This window comes from Elephas maximus, chromosome 17 (assembly GCF_024166365.1).
Source record: "Elephas maximus indicus isolate mEleMax1 chromosome 17, mEleMax1 primary haplotype, whole genome shotgun sequence".
In the NCBI taxonomy this organism is placed as follows: domain Eukaryota; kingdom Metazoa; phylum Chordata; class Mammalia; order Proboscidea; family Elephantidae; genus Elephas; species Elephas maximus.
The window spans coordinates 61,704,845-61,721,437 of NC_064835.1; the positions used below are offsets into that span (position 1 = coordinate 61,704,845).

Consider the following 16,593-nt stretch of genomic DNA (forward strand, 5'->3'; position numbering starts at 1 on the left):
ATTAATTTAAATATAAATAGCCATATATGGCTAGTGGCTCCTATGCTGGACAGGCAGATCTAGAGCCTTGATCAAAATCAGGTTCAAATTTTTTTGTTTGCTTGTTTGCAAGACTACCTCATAAAAAAGCCAAAACCAAACCTGTTACCCTCGAGTTGATTTTGATTCATAGTGATCCTATAGGACAGAGTAGAACTGCCCCTTAGAGTTTCCAAGGAGTGCCTGGTGGATTTGAACTCCCAACCTTTTTGTTAGCAGCCGTAGTAGCACTTAACCACTATGCCACCAGGGTTTCCAACTACGGTTTATACATCCATCAGTGTAGCTACTTCTATAACATGTGTTGTCTTTTTATGTGGCGTTAAGTAGCTATTGATAATCACTGCTTTGATCCGTACTACCCAGTAGAAGTGTAATGTGAGCTACGTCTACATCTGTAAATTTAAATTTTAAATTTTCTAGCAGCCACATTAAAAAAAAAAAGCCGAGGTAAAATTAACTTTATTAATATATTTTATTTAACCGAATAATCTGGTTTATTTCAACATGTTATCACTATAAAAAAATTTTTTTTAATATAAAAATTATTAATGAGATTTTTACATTCTTGTACTAAGTCTTCCAAATCTAGGGAGTATTTTACATTCACAGCACATCTCAATTCAGACTATGCACATCCAAGTGCTCAGTAGCCATATGTGCTTAGTAGTTACGACACTGGACAATGCAGATCTAGATTCATTAATTCATTAGGGGTTACAGAGTGGTGATACTCTAATTCTGTCATTCCTTTTTTATTAGCTAAAAAGCTGTATAAAAGAGACACTTCCCCTTATCAACTATTTGGTTATACTGAGGTACAATATACAGGAAAGCCATTGTGGTGGGAAGAATAATGCCCCCCTAAAATGTCCGTGTCAAAATCCCTAGTACCTATGAATGTTATCTTATATGGCAGAAAGGATTTTGCAGATGTGATTAAGTTAAGGATCTTGGGATAGAGAAATTATCCTGGATATTTGGGTGGTGGTGGTGGTGGTGGTGGTTGTTGTTAGGTAATGTCTAGTCTATTTCAACTCATAGTGAACCCATGTGACAGAGTAGAACTGCCCCATAGGGTTTTCTAGGCTGTAATCTTTTTTTTGAGACTGTACACAGCAAAACATAAACCACTTCAGCAACTTCTACATGTACAATTCAGTGATACTGATTACAAGCCTGGAAACCGTGATGGCGTAGTGGTTAAGTGCTATGGATGCTAACCAAAGGGTTGGCAGTTTGAATCCACCGGGTGCTCCTTGGAAACTCTATGGGGCAGTTCTGCTCTGTCCTGTAGGGTCGCTATGAGTCAGACTCAACTTGACGGCACTGGGTTTGGTTTTGGTTTGGTTTTTGATTAGAAGTCTTCTAGTCATGCAGCCATTCTCACCCTCCTTTTCTCAGTTGTTGTTCTCCCATTAACATAAACTCAGTGTTCCGTAAGCTTCCTGTTAATCTTCTATTATCAATCTAATCTGCTATTGTCAATTTGATCCCTCATAGGTAGTTATTAAAAGAGTATAATGCTCAAGGCAGACATTCTTTACTAGTTAAGCTAAACTATTGTTTGGTTTTAAGACTTCAGGAGACTAGGCTGTAATCTTCATGGGAGCAGATTGCCAGGTCTTTCTGCCACAGAGCCAATGGGTAGGTTTCATCCTCCAGCCTTTCAGTTAGCAGCCAAGAGCTTAACCTTTGCGTCACCAGGGTTCCATATGGATATTTGGGTGAGCCCAGTATAATCAGAAGGGTCCTCATAAGTGAAAAAGCGTGGCAAGAGAGCCAGAGAAAAAAGATGTGACCGTGGAAGCAGAAGTCAGGGTGATGAGACTGGCTGATTGTCCATGAGCCAAGCAATGTAGGCAACCTCTAGAAGCTGGAAAAGGCAAGGAAACATGGTCTCCGTAGAGCCTCCAGAGGAACACAGCCTTGCCTACACTTTGATTTTAGTCCCATGGGACCTGTTTTGATCTTCTGACCTGCAGAACTGTAAGATAATAAATTTGATTTGTTTTAAGCCACTAAGCCTGTAGCACAGGTAGTCCCCGACTAAAGACGTATTGAAGTTACCACGAACCGCACTTAAAACTTTTTTTTTAAATCTTATGGTTAGTAATATGTACTACGTACAGTGTTACAGCCCACAATTTGCTGATGTTATCATTCTCAGATGTTCACTTGAAGGTGTTCAAAGATTGGGTTTATAAAGATACTGATAATAAAAGGCAATAATAATGAAAACATAAAAAGGAGTTATTTGACTTGCGTCAGAACCGACCCATGATGGAGGTTCGGAATGGAACCCCATCATAAGTGTAGAAGTACCTGTAATTTGTTACTAGCCACATATTAGCAATAGGACGCCAGTATAGTCAGGATAGTACTGATTCTTTCCCTTTACCCGTTTGCACAATAATAAGTTGATTGCATAGTATTCTCCAAAGAACCTTAAGAATTCAAGGATTTAAGCATACTTAAATGTAGATATATTAGTTCATTATAGTTATTATATTGATCTTCAAAATGTCCCATCTTTGATTAGCAGGAGCCTATTTAAGTTGGCCCTAGAAATAATTGGTGAATGTTGCAACAGCCACTAAAAGCTCTTAGAAGGCTGTCTAGGTTATTAGTCTATTCTCTGTCCCTAAGAAATTACTGCAAAGCTAAGTTGTTGTGTGCTGTCGCATTGATTCCAACTTTTAGCAACACTATAAGACAGCTTAGAACTGCCCCATAGGGTTTCCAAGGCTGTAATCTTCACAGAGCAGATCGCCAGGTCTTTCTCCTGCGGAGCTGCCTGTGGGTTCAGAAGCCAACCTTCTGGTTAGCAGCTGAGCACTTACCCATTGTACCACCAGGGCTCCTTGCAAAGCTAAGTAGGGCCCCAAATTTGGAATGATTAGTACAGTGCCTTAGGGATGGGATTTTGGAATGGTGCTGTGAGGAGGTTGGCAGATGCCCTCCCCAGTGAAACAGCCATTTAACTGGTGAAAATTATACAACATAACCATTTAAAGTCTTTGAAATTAGACTAAAGGGCAAACAGAAAATTGAGAAGCATTTATTCAGTAATACTAAGTCTGAGTAAGAAGAGTGGGAGTCTGTGGTATTTAAGACAGGACTTATTCTTTATCCCTACCCGTATGCCAGTTCCCAGATCTACATTATGGATACTGCTGTCAAGAAAATGGAGCCCTGGTGGCACAGTGGTTAAGAGCTTGGCTGCTAACCAAAATGTCAGCAGTTCGAATCCACCAGCTGTTCCTTGGAAACCTGATGGGGCAGTTCTTTGTCCTGTAGGGTCACTATGAGTCAGAATCGACTTGATGGCAACAGGTTTATGGGTCAAGAAATTGGGACTCCCTTTCCCGCTGGTCCTGGCTATAGGACTATGGTTTTACCCAGAGGATGAGGCAGGCCACTGACACCTCTCATCACTTCTCTTGCCAACTCCGTCTCAGAGAATGGAGGCTCCACACTGGGAATGGCAAGTTGACAAGTCTATAGGCTACCATATGTGCTCCCCCCCCGCCCCCGCCCCAGCTCCATTTGAAGGAGGGAACAATTAAGAGAAGGCTCGTAGCTACGTGAAACTATTAGCAGCAAACTAAATGGCATACCAGCCAGAAATTTAACAGAGAACCAGGGAAAGAAAGTTAAAAAAGGCCGTGCCAAGAGTGTGTGCCTGTGCTAGGCTGTATCCACCCAGGAGCAACTAGCGCAGCAGCCCTTGAGAGCTACTAGTCCTTGAATGAATGTGGGGCCAGACTTGAAAGCATTCCCCAAGCCTCACACAGATCCATTAGTAAAGGGAGGAAGCTTTTCTGGCTCAAGGGGCTTAAGCACATCTCTGACTGGTCACTGGCTAAACACTAAGCTATACTGAACCAGGGGTAACTCATAGGAAGCCACGCTTCAAATCAAGGTGTGGGAGGGGTGCATCTGAGTGGTGACATCACAGGCTGCACCCTGCAGGGGGAACTAGAACTAACAGAATTAGTCCAGGCAAGCCACTAAAAAAAAAAACAGTAATAACCACAAGCACTAGTGGTTGGGGAGAGAGGCAGTCAGAATCCAGAGTTGGTAAAATATTTTATCTAAAAGGTCCAGTTTAATTTTAAAAAAATGTATAATAGACATGCAGAGAAAGAGGATAGCATGACCCATGTTCAGGGGAAGAAAAAAAAGCAGGCAGTAGATACTGCCTTTGAGAAGGCCCAGATGTTAGTCTTAGCATACGAATACTTGAAAGCAGCTATTATAAATACGTTCACAGGACTAAAGGAAACCATGTTTGAAGAATTAAAGGAAAGCATGATGAAAATGACTTATTAAATAGAGAATATCAATAAAGAAAAAAAAAGGAACCAGATGGAAGTTCTGGAGTCGAAAAGTATAACAACTAATGAAATACAAAATTTACTAGAAAGGCTCAATTGTATATTTGAGCTGGCAGAAGAAAGAACTGGTGAACTTGAAGATAGATCATTAGATGTTATACATTCTGAAAAATGGAAAGAACAAAGCATGATGAGAAATGAACAGCCCCAGAGACCTATAGGACACCATTAAATGTACCAATATACAATGGGAGTACCAGAAGGAAAGGAAAGGAGTAGAAAAAATATTTGAGGAAATAATGGCTGAAGACTCCATGTACATGAAAAACCCATCTAAGAAGCTCAAAAACTCAAAGCACGATAAATACAAGAGATCCATGCCCTGACACATCATTGCCAAATGTTAACAGAGAAAATTTTGAAAGTACTGTGTCTTAACCAGCTGACTTAAACCACCACAGATGAAACCTGTGCTGAAATTTTAAGATCAAACTAGTATAGGGCTTGAGTGTATAATCCTTTCACAGTTGAGTCGTTCTGGATCATACGGTGAGTTTTATCCTGTATACTTGATCTTTAAAGTTGCATAGAATTGAAGTTTTTCAGGGGATTTAAAACAGGACTTCCTAAAAGCTTTAAGGGTGGTTTCTCCATCTTTAAAATAGTAATTGCTAAGTTACCTCTTGAATAGTGAGTTGCTACACATAAAGAGAATAGAAGTGTGACGTCTGCTCTCTTGCATTTAGGTTTTTCCTGTTGTCATGGAGGATGAAAGACAAAAAGTGGCATACCTAAATTGCAGGTTTTCACATGCCTTTTGGTGTTCTTGGGCAAAGGGAAAATGCTTTACTGAATAACATAATTGCTAGTAACTGTTCTAGTGTTTTAATTTTTTTACTAAATTGAAAACAAGTAGAGAGCTGTTGTTGGCATTAAGAAATGGAAGTAGTGAATTTCTGGGTGGATCACAGGCAGCTCCCTGGCCAGTTTTCTCTTTTACAACTGAAGAAATGATTCCTTGGGAAAATGGAGTCTAGCCTTTGTTTTTCTTAAATTGTTAAAAAGCCATATGCATATCGCTAAGAGCAAAAAACAAGGTGAAGAGCTCTGTACTATGTGTAAGAAAGGGTTAAGAAAGTTAGGACATGGGAGACAGAAAAATTAATAAAGCAGTTGTGTATAAGGGGTTGGAGTTGGAGGGGTTTGAATTTAGATTTTTCACTGTATATGTTTATATATTGTTTTGCTACATGAACCATGTGAAGCTTTATCTATTAAAAAGAAAATCCTTGTTTTTAAACCCTGTTCAGAGTATCATCTTTTATTCTGCAGTCGAGCCCCCTGGGTAGTGTGTAGTGCAGAGGGTTGAACGCTGGACTACTAGCTGAAAGGTTGGCAGTTTGAATTCACCCAGGGGCACCTCAGAAGACAGCCCTGGGGATCTGCTTCAAAAAAGTCACAGCCTTGAAAACGCTCTGGATCAATTCTACCTTGCATATGACAGGGGGCAGGGGGTGGGGTGGGGGGAGGACTCAGTGTGAGCTTGGGATCAACTTGATGGCAACAATTCTGACGGCTTTTTTCAGCCTGAGGTTTATCTTTGAGACTTACTGTTCTAGATCAGTGGTTCTCAAACCTTTTGGTCTCAGGATCCCTTTATTCTCTTAATTATTGAGGATCCCAAAGAGCTTTTAATTATGTAGGTTATATCTAGTGATAGTTACTGTGTTTGAAATTAAAACAGAAACTTTTTAAATAGTTATTTTTAAATTTGTTTAAAAATAATAACATTACGTGTTAACATAAATATATTTTTATTAAAAATGGTGGCTTTCCAAAACAAATTTTATTGAGAAATATGTCATTGTTTTACATTTTTGCAAATCTTATTAAATGTCTGGCTTAATGGAAGACGCTTGGATTCTCATATCTGCATCTACATTCAATCTGTTGTGATATCACACATCATGGAGCCTCTGGAAAACCCACTGTACCCTCTTGAGAGATTGAGAGTGAAAAGAGCAATTAAAATAGTTTTGACCTCACAGACCCCCCTGAAAGAAGAGATCTCTGGACCACATTTTGAAAACTGCTGCTTTAGACAAATAACCCAGTACACCATCTGGGTATACTCTTTGTTTTGAATGAATATTGAGTGCCTAAATGTTATTTTCTTAGAAACATGACTGATTAAGGGGAAGGTTTCTCTTTGTTTATTAAGAAACTTGGAAAAGCCCTAGTTGGTTTTTAGGGACTCTTTTAGACGGGGAGCCAAAACATTTTTAAAAACTTTCCAGGCTTACGTGGTTCTCTTTGCACAGAGCAGTGTACCTCACTTAGTTTTAAGTGTATTACTCACCCCTTCCTCTTCCATTTTCTTCCAGACCTAGCTGAACCTCCACCTCCTTTAGGAAGCATTCCCCGACATAGCAGCTCTCCATAGTGTTACATTTCTCTGAAGCACTGATTGTTGGTCTTTGAATCCTGTCTTCTTACATCTTGTATTATTCATTTCATTTAGATCTGTCACTCTGTCAGGTAGAGACTCTAGACCAAAGGACTTTAACCTGTGTTTTTATGTCTGCGATATGCAGTAGGCCTAAAATGTTTATGATGAATCGGATTTTTAGGATGCCTGTTGACACAGTAGGTATACCTCCTCTCATAGTATATTCGTTCCTCAATACTTTTCTTCTTTTTCCTAACACAAATGGTATTGTCTTGTCCAGATTTATGGGAAGCTATCAATTTTTCATTCCCTTGAATGCTATCAAATATCCAAGGGAAAAATGATATATTCTAATGATGTTATATTCACCATTAAGGAGCCTGGGTGGCACAGGCAGCTTGCAGTTGGCTACTAACCTAAAGGTTGTCAGTTCAAACCCACTCAAGGGCTCCATGAAAGAAACAGCCTGATGAACTGCTTTCATAATGATTACAAGCAAGAAAACCCTATGGAGCAGTTCTGTTCTCTTAACACATGAAGTTGGCATGAGTTGGGGCTAACTTGACAGCAGCTGACAACAATAATATTCATCATTAAGTCTGAATTACCTGTAATACTTTATTATCCTGCTGTTGTTTACTGTTTAGAAGCTTAATAATAACACGTTAGTGCGTCTGTTCTACCTCTTCATTTGTTACATAATGCCTGGGATCTTAAAAGCTTACAAGCGGCCATCCAGGGCGCAACAGTTGGTCTCTATTCACCTGGAGCAAGGGAGTGAGAAGAAGGGTCAGGAGTAGGAAGAAGATTTGGAATACGTGGCTGACTGCGTGCATGAACAACTGCCTCCTTTGCCGTGAGACCAGAAGTAGTGGATGGTACCAGGCTACCATTACTGAATGTTTGGATCAGAGATTCTGTAGACGAGTCCTGATCAAAAGGGGAAAGACGTAGAACAGAATTTCACATTGCCATGGGCTTCAGATTTTCTGGAGCCATGGAGGCTGGATGAATCCCTGAAACTGTTGCCCTAAGATAATCTTTAAATGTTAATCCAAAAATACCCCTTCAAGTCTTATTAAAACCAAACAGTAGTTTAGCTTATCTAGTAAAGAATGTCTGCCTTGAATTTTATACTCTTTTAAGAACCGTCTATATGGGATCAAATTGACAGTAGCAACTTGAAAGATTAGGTGGAAATCTTTGGGGGCAGTGAGTTTATGTTAATGGGGCGGGGATAATTTGGAAAAGGAGGGAGAGAATGGTTGTACAGCTCAAAGAATGTAATCAGTGTCATGAACTGTAGATGTAGAAACTTGAATTGGTTTATGCTTTTGCCGTGTATAGCCTCAACAACAACAAAAAATAGTTGTTTTTTTTTTTTTAAAACTTAATGTGTTAAAAGTGAGTGTATTAAACGTTAATTTTATTTAGGCCTCACAGCTTAAAGAGAGAACTTAAAGTATCACCAGATTGTTGAATCTCCCTAAGGGTTCAACCAAGAACTTAAAATGCAGTGTAAGTTTTTTCTTTCAGATTTGATGTTTTGTTGCATTTTAACTCCATTGTACTGTTCTCCTTTCAGCTGTGGATTTCTTCAACCAGATCAACATGTTATATGGAACGATTACAGAATTCTGCACTGAAGCAAGCTGTTCAGTCATGTCTGCAGGTCCACGGTACAGAAACTGTTATATAAAGCAAAGCCCAAACCTGTTGCGGTCGAGTCAGTTCTGACTCATAGTGGCCCTATAGGAAAAGTAGAACTGCCCCATAGGGTTTCCAAGGAGCAGCTGGTGCATTCGAACCGCTGACCTTTTGGTTCGCAGTCCTGTCTCTTAGCCACTGCACCTCCATGGCTCCATACTATTATGTAGGTGTTTGAATTACTTCAGATTTATCACTAATTGTTGTAAGTGAAATAAAGTGTTTTTGTTTTATTATCTGTTCGCTTTCTTCTGTAAAGGCAGTTCAGTTTTACAAGTTCTTGAATACTTCCCAGGAGACTGGAGAAAATACTAAAATTTTAGTTTGAGTAAGGAGCCCCGGTGGCTGCTAACCAGAAGGTTGGTAGTTCAAGTCCACCAGCCACTCCTTAGAAATCCTATGGGGCAGTTCTGCTCTGTCGTACATGGTCGCTATGAGTTGGAATTGATTCAATGACAACAGGTTTGGTTTTTGGATTTTTTTTTTTTTTTTTTTTTTTACCTGTAAGCTTTTAATTATTATTAAATACTTCATTAAGTGAGTGTTTTGATTTTATAATTGCATTGTTGTAAACATGAATGGTGTGTCTTAGGAATAAAGGAATAAAAAATTTGAGATAAGTTTATCTTGCATTGCAAAAGTTTTATTTTTTCAATTTTATTAACATTTATGGTTCCTGTTTCTAGTTCGTAAATGAATTTCTTGGCAAAGTTTTTAGCTGGCCTTTTAATATTTGATTTTTTTTTTCTTCGTATGCTTATTTAGTGTTCACTAAGACAGCACAATTTAGAAACAATTATCTGGCATGAAAGTGCTAGATTAAAAAATATTTTGGTTATAATAAATTTCAAAAAATATTGAAAGAAAGATGGAACTCTTTATCATCAGTAATTTTAAGTCAGTGTGATGAAATTAATGTTCTGGTGTGTTTCCTTGCAGTCTCTTTTCCTATAATAGATAACTAGTTTTATGTAATGATAGATGGTATCAGGATGTTTTTTCTCTTGGAAGACAAAAGTCTTCTCTAACTTTACTGCAGTTACAAAGGAAAAAAGATTCTCAATGAGTTTGTGGTTCTGTTTTTATTACAGTATTTTAGGAGGGATGTTTTTATTATGTGTTTTCTTAAGTTTTATTCCTCAAACATGTTTTAAAAATTAAAATAGAAAAATTAAACTTACCTGTGTCTTCGGTGTTTTACAGGAGCTTTGTTAACCATTCTAGCTCAGCAAAGGTGGGAGGGGGTGAAGAATGCGTGCCTAATGTGTTTCTCTAACACCTTCCCAAGGGAAAGGATTTTATAACCTTAGTGCTGCTGGTGAGAACTTGATGGCCAAGTGTATCAGCCCCTTACTCAGTCCTCAGCACCCTCCTGACGGGAATGAGGTTTCTGCAGATAAAACTGACTCTATTTTTTCTTCTAACTATAATGGTCACATTTCAGAATAATTCTATAGAGAACTCTCCCTAATCTTCAATAAACCTTGTAGTAATTTATTAAAGTTATATGTAACTTCCATTGATAAAGGTGAACCTGTTTTGATTACAAGTTGCACGTTTGTTAATGTTTTTGAAAATATTAAAATATTTTTCTCTCTAGATATGAATATCATTGGGCAGATGGTACTAATATTAAAAAGCCAATCAAATGTTCTGCACCAAAATACATTGACTATCTGATGACTTGGGTTCAGGATCAGCTTGACGATGAAACTCTTTTTCCTTCTAAAATTGGTGAGTTAATGCTATAGAAGTAGTTTTCGTTTTCACTGTTAAACATGATGTTCTTTTTACGCTATTACTTTTTAAAAAAATTGGTAGGAACTGCCAAAGTCCCCTCCAAAAAGATTTTTGTATTCCCTCCATCCATGTTTGTGTCTGCCTGTGTTTCTTCACCAACACTGGTTATTCTTTTTTTTTTTCCCCATCTTTTCTAATTAGGGTATGTATATTTCTGTTGTAATATATATTTTTAAAATATTGATGAGGTCAAGAATCTTTTTATATGCTGATCGTTGTATGTTTTCTGTTTATCCTTTACCCATTGCTTTGTATGTTAAGAATTTATCCCTGTGTCATGCATGTTATATATGTTTTCCTCAGATTGCCTTTTGTCTTATTTTTGTTCATGGGGTGTTTTTGCTGTACATAACTTTCTCATTTTTTTCCTCGTGGTCTCTTCCTTTTTCATTTCTGAGCTTTAATACAATAGTTAGAAAGGTTTTCTCTACTTCAAGATTATAAAAATATTTATCAGTGTTTTAATTTCATACTTCATTAAATTTTTGGTTTATCAGGAAATTTTTTTTTTGAAGGCTGTCTTCATTTTTTTTCCAGTTGGTCCTCAAACAGTTTTATTAAATACTCTTTTTTCACCTGATTATCATGTGTGTACACCAAATTGCTGTGTATTTTGGGGTCTTTTAATGTCTTCATTGGTTCCTATAGAAATGCTATATTTTAATTACTGTAACCATATATCTTTTAGCATCTTATAGGGCTAGTCCCCTTTCTTGATCTTTTTTCAGAATTTTCTTAGCTATACTGGGATGTTTGTTCTTCCAAAGAATTTGGAATCATTTTGTCAGGGTAAAAAACAAAAACTTTGATATATTTATTATGATTGCATTCCATTCGTAGATTAATATTCTGGTCACTGAGTCTTCCTATCCATGAACAAGGTATATTTCTTCATTTATCCATATCTTTATTTAAGTTGTATTTCCTCTTAAGTTCTGTAGTTTATGCTAATTCTACATGTTTCTTAAATTTATTCCTAGGCGTTTTATGTTTTTGCTTGATATCTGGTTTCCAGCTGGTTAATGTTTGGTGTATAGGAAAGCTGTTGATTTTCATGTAAATTTTATAATTGACCATCAGACTCCTGTTGCTTCTGTTAGTTTTTGATTGGTTCTCTAGGTTTTTTTAGGTCTGCAGTCACAGCATATTAAGATAATGTTAATTTTGCCTCTTCCTTTCTGATATGTGTACTTGTTTAATTCTTTTCTAATTGCACTGACTAGTACTTCCAGAGCTATACGGAGCAATGTTGAGTAATGGTGATGATGGCAGACATTGTTTTCATGTTTCCTTATTTCTATGCAAGTCCTTCTGGTGTTCTGGTATTTCAGCATGGAGCAGGAATCTTGCTCTTGTTTAGAGGTGTATCGATTTTTTTTTTTTTAGTAATCATGTGAAGAAAGTATCCATCCATTTCTAATTTTGTTTTTCATAATTTATTTTTTTTATTGTTCAGAGTATATAGCAGAACATAAACCAATTCAACAGTTTCTACGTGTATAATTCAGTGACATTGATTACATACTTTGAGTTGTACAACCATTCTCACTCTCCTTTGAGTTGTTCCTCCTCTATTAACATAAACTCACTGCCCCCTAAGTTTCCTATCTAATCTTTCAAGTTGCCGTTGTCAGTTTGATCCCATATAGATAGATCTTAAAAGAGCTCAGTGACCAAGGCAGACATTCTTTACTAGTTAAACTAGGCACCATCCAGTTCTAGTCTCTCGGCAAAGGAGCAGGTGTTCATGGGGGCAACTAGCCACACATCCCATTTCTTCCTCCTGTTCCTAACTCCCCTTCCTCTCTTGCTCCAGGTGAATAGAGATCAATTGTTGTGCTTCAGGTGGCCGCTTGCAAGCTTTTAAAATCCCAGGCACTACACAGCTAACTAGGAGGTAGAACAGAAGCTCTAAACACATTATAAGGCCAATTAACTGGAATGTCTCATGACACTATGACCTTGAACCTCCAAACCAAGGAACTAAATCCCATGAGGTATTTGGTTGGACGTAAGCAGCCTCAGCAGCTACTCTTTTTGTTGTTGTTGTTACAAATATGTCATCACACAACTTTTGCCAGTGTGACTTATTTACAGGTATATAACTTACTGACAGCAGTTACATTAATTGGGTGTGCAGTCCTACCTTTAATCAGTGGTGTTTTTCCATCACCGTAAACCTCAACTAAGTACTCTGTAAGCAATAACCCCACCTTTTCCTCTCTCTCCCACTGATCGTAACCACTAAAAACTTTGGTCTCTATGCATTTGCCTTTTTTGTCTTTTTATGTAAGTGAGATCATATAATATTTGTCCTTCTGCGATTGACTTATTTCCCTCAGCATAATGTCTTCAAGCACCACCCGTATTGTAGCATGTATCGAGTTCATTTCTCTTGCTGACTGAGTAGTACTCAGTTGTGTGTATGTATGTACCACATTTTGTTTATTGGTTCATTTGTTGATGGGCAGTTAGGTTGCTTCTACCTTCCAGCTATTAAATAGTGAATGGTGCTGCAATGCGCATTGCTATACAAGTGTCTGTTTGAGTCTCTGCTTTCAAGTCTTTTGGGTATATACCCAGGAGTGGAATTGCTGGGTCAAATGGTAGTTCTATTTTTAGTTGTTTTTTTTTTTTTTTTTTTGAGGAACCACCACAGTGTGTATTGACTGTTCCATTTGCATTCCTACCAGCATGGCTAAAGGTTCCAGCTTTCCCACATCCTCACTAATATTTGTTATTTTCCTTTTTTTAATCTTAGCCATCCTAACGGGAGTGAAATGGTATCTCACTGTGGTTGATTTGCGTCTCTGGTGGGTAATGATGTTGAGCGTTTTTCATGTGTTCGGTGGCCATTTGAATGTCATCTTCGGTGAATGTCTATATAAGACCTTTCCCCATTTTATGATTGGGTTACTTGTCTTGTTGTTAAGATGTCGAAGATTTATAGGTATTTTTGTAATTAGATTCTTATTGTGGATGCCTGGTTTCCAAAGATACTCTCCTAGTCGGTAACTTGTCTTTTCACTTTTTGGTAAAGTCTTTCGATGAACATAAGTTTTTAATTTTTATGAGGTCCCGTTTTGTCTTTTGCTGTTTATGCTTTTGTTAGATAATCCACTGTTAAAAGCTAGGCCTGACAGTGTTGCCCCTGCATTTTCTTCTAAGAATTCTATGGTTTCAGTTTTCACATTTAGGTCCTTAATCCATTTCGAATTTGTTTTTATGTATGGTGTGAGACATGCTTCCTATTCATTTTTCTGCATGTGGAAATCAGTTTTCCCACCATCCATTTTTATTACAAAAACTTTCTTAAATCAGGAATGGTTGGAGTTTTAGCAGATACTTTTCTATTATCTGTTGATGACCTAAGATTTTCTTTTTCCTTTTTTTTTTAAGTTTTCTACTGAAAGATATTTTTTATTTGCTGATTTTTTTTTTTAATTGTACTTTAGATGAAGGTTTACAGAAAAAGTAGCTTGTCATTAAACAGTGTACATATTGTTTTATGACATAATGGTTAACAACTCCCATGACATGTCAACCCTCTCCCTTCTCAACCTTGGGTTCCCTATTACCAGCTTTCCGGTCCCCTCCTGCCTTCTAGGCCTTGCCCCTGGGCTGGTGTGCCCTGTTAATCTTGTTTTGTTTTATGGGCCTGTCTAATCTTTGGCTGAAGGGTGAATCTCAGGAGTGACTTCAGTACTGAGCGAAAAGGGAGTCGGGGGGCCATCCTCTCAGGGTTTCTCCAGTCTGTGTCAGGCCAATAAGGCCAGTAAGTCTGGTCTTTTTTTATGAGTTAGAATTTTGTTGTACATTTTTCCCCAGCTCTGTCCAGGGCCCTCTGTTGTGATCCTTGACAGAGCAGTCATTGGTGGTAGCCAGGCATCATCTAGTTGTACTGGATATTTGTTAATGTTTTAAGATTTTGGCATCAGTATTTATGGATGATAACGGTCTTTGTCATTTTAAAGGTATCTTTATTGTTAGAGTCTTCTTTGCAATCTAATTAAAGGCTCTTTCAGGAGAAAAATTAGATTGTTGTTTGGTCCATGTATTGTTAGTCACCTTTTTCATTATATTATTAAAGCTTTTATTTCCTTTCTCACAGACCCTTTATTGTATGTTGACTGTACTTGAATTTTCCATATTACATTCAGCTTGGAAGGTACTTCAGTTAAAACAAAGTACTTATTATTTCTTTACTCATCTAACCCATTGCCGTTGAGCTAATTCCAACTCATAGCAACCCTATAGGATGGAGCACAGTTGCCCCATAGAGTTTCCAAGCAGCGGCTGGTAGATTCGAACTGCCGACCTTTGGTTAGCAGCCAAGCTCTTAACCACCGCACCAGCCTTTTATGGAAGATAGAGGATACTTTTGACGTTATCTTCTCAGCTTCCTGTTCCTCAGTAATTGATTCTAATGTTCTGGAATCCTTTCCCTATCATTTAGCTACTAAACACATCTTTCTTCTCCCAACTATTGTTGTTAGACAGAACTCTTCATTTTTAGTTGTTTTACTGATAACGTTCAGGTTTTTACTTTTCCTTTTACTAGCAAGATGCCAATTTGTTATGTGTGTGTGTGTATTTACATATGTGTGTGTGTATGTATATATATATATTTTTTTAACTTAAAAATCCATTTCTGACTTAAGAAGCCTTTAAAGGTTGTTTTCTGCCTTTGAGTGAGAACCTAGTTGGACAAATGCTACTTGGAGCAAATGCTCAGTTGTTTCCGGTTACGTGTTTTTGGATGACCTGGTTCCTAATGTAACACCTTTTTCTGCATGGGCGTCAGGAGGAATCTTTCTCCTTTGTTTGAATTTTAATTATAGTTTATTTCAGAGGAAATATTTGTTAATGTCATCTGTGACTCGGTGAGCACTCTAGTTTCAGTTCTAGCTTAAAACAATAAATTCTGGACATTTTCTTTTTTACTCTTCTGCATAGTTTTTTGTTCTGTTTTCTTCAGTAATTCCTGTGCACAATCTGAATTTCCTTGTTCTGTTTTCTAGATCCATCACCTTTTTTTCCCTCTCTCAAAGCAGCATCTTTGTGTTAACAAAAACTAAATTTATCATCTTTTATTTTCTGTTTCATAGATTCATTTTTTAGTTTAATCCCCATCTGCCGTTTTTAAGCAAATTGAAATGTCTGGTTTTATCTCTTTAGGAATAGATTTCAGCCAGTGTGTAGATCCCTGTGATTTCTGTGGAAGACTTCTGAGGTTTAACTGTAGTTTTTGTTTTTTGCTATTGTTAGAGTTTTTTGTTTTTCTTCTGTGTTGTGGAAGTTCTTCAGTGAATTTCATTGTGTTCTTTATCTTTCCTTTACATTGTTATTACGTACACTGCTTCTTTGATGATTTTATGGCTTTTTAATAGTATTCTGTTCCGTATCAGTGGAGTGGGTGGTATAAACTGTGAATGGACTTGGCTAATCAGAAGGTTGGAGGTTCACGTCCATGCAGAGGTGCCTCAGAAGAAAGGTCTAGCAATCTCCTTCTGAAAAATCAGCCATCGAAAACCCTCTGGGGTTGCCATGGGTCAGAGTTGACTCAACTGCAACTGGTAATTACTATCAGTAGCAAAGAAATTCCTGGCATCGGTTCTCCCATAATGTCATTTATATTCTTAACATGAATGTAAAGACAAATTTAATAAAACTACATATAACTAACTCATAGAAGTATTAATGATAATTTTCCTGCACAATTTTTGGTATTTATTAAATTCTCTAAGTTTTAACTCAGAATTGAATATAAGATTAGCTACTTCATCCCTTCCAATTTTTAACAAAAAGCACCAATACTCAGAATTCTTAAATGGACACATTCTTAGTTATGTGATGTGATGGGATGATGTGGTAGGGTGCCTCTTTGTGGAATAGATGCTTATTTGAAAAGTTACATTTAGAATGAAGTACTAAAACCAATACACTAAGAAGAGAAAAGAATTTCCTGCATATTGGGTGATATTTTCTCACTGACCTCCAGTCTAAGATCAAAGAAAGATTTCCCTTGGAAAAATATTGAATGTCTTACGTGTAACACTTATGGTGTACTCCTGTGTTGGATGTTGCATTAGGCGCCAAGGCATAACAATACAGGCAGTCCCCAGGTTACAAACATGCAACTTACGTACAGGTCGTAGTTATGAACCAGCCCCTGTAAAACCTATTAAAAATTTGAAGTATTTCTAGTAGTTGTAATAACAAACAAGTGCTACCTTGTGATGTACATCAAAACATCAT

The 16,593-nt window shown here is 37.4% G+C and overlaps 1 protein-coding gene across 2 annotated transcripts in view; it reads left to right on the forward strand.

Moving 5' to 3' along the window:
- The window catches only part of MOB1A (MOB kinase activator 1A), a 29,925-nt gene that overhangs the window by 6,088 nt on the left and 7,244 nt on the right, over positions 1–16,593 (forward strand). For both annotated transcript variants that reach the window (XM_049856775.1, XM_049856774.1), the window contains exons 3-4: positions 8,414–8,507; positions 10,136–10,269. In XM_049856775.1, coding sequence (XP_049712732.1) covers positions 8,414–8,507; positions 10,136–10,269 — 228 coding nt within the window. The remainder of the gene's footprint in view (positions 1–8,413; positions 8,508–10,135; positions 10,270–16,593) is intronic.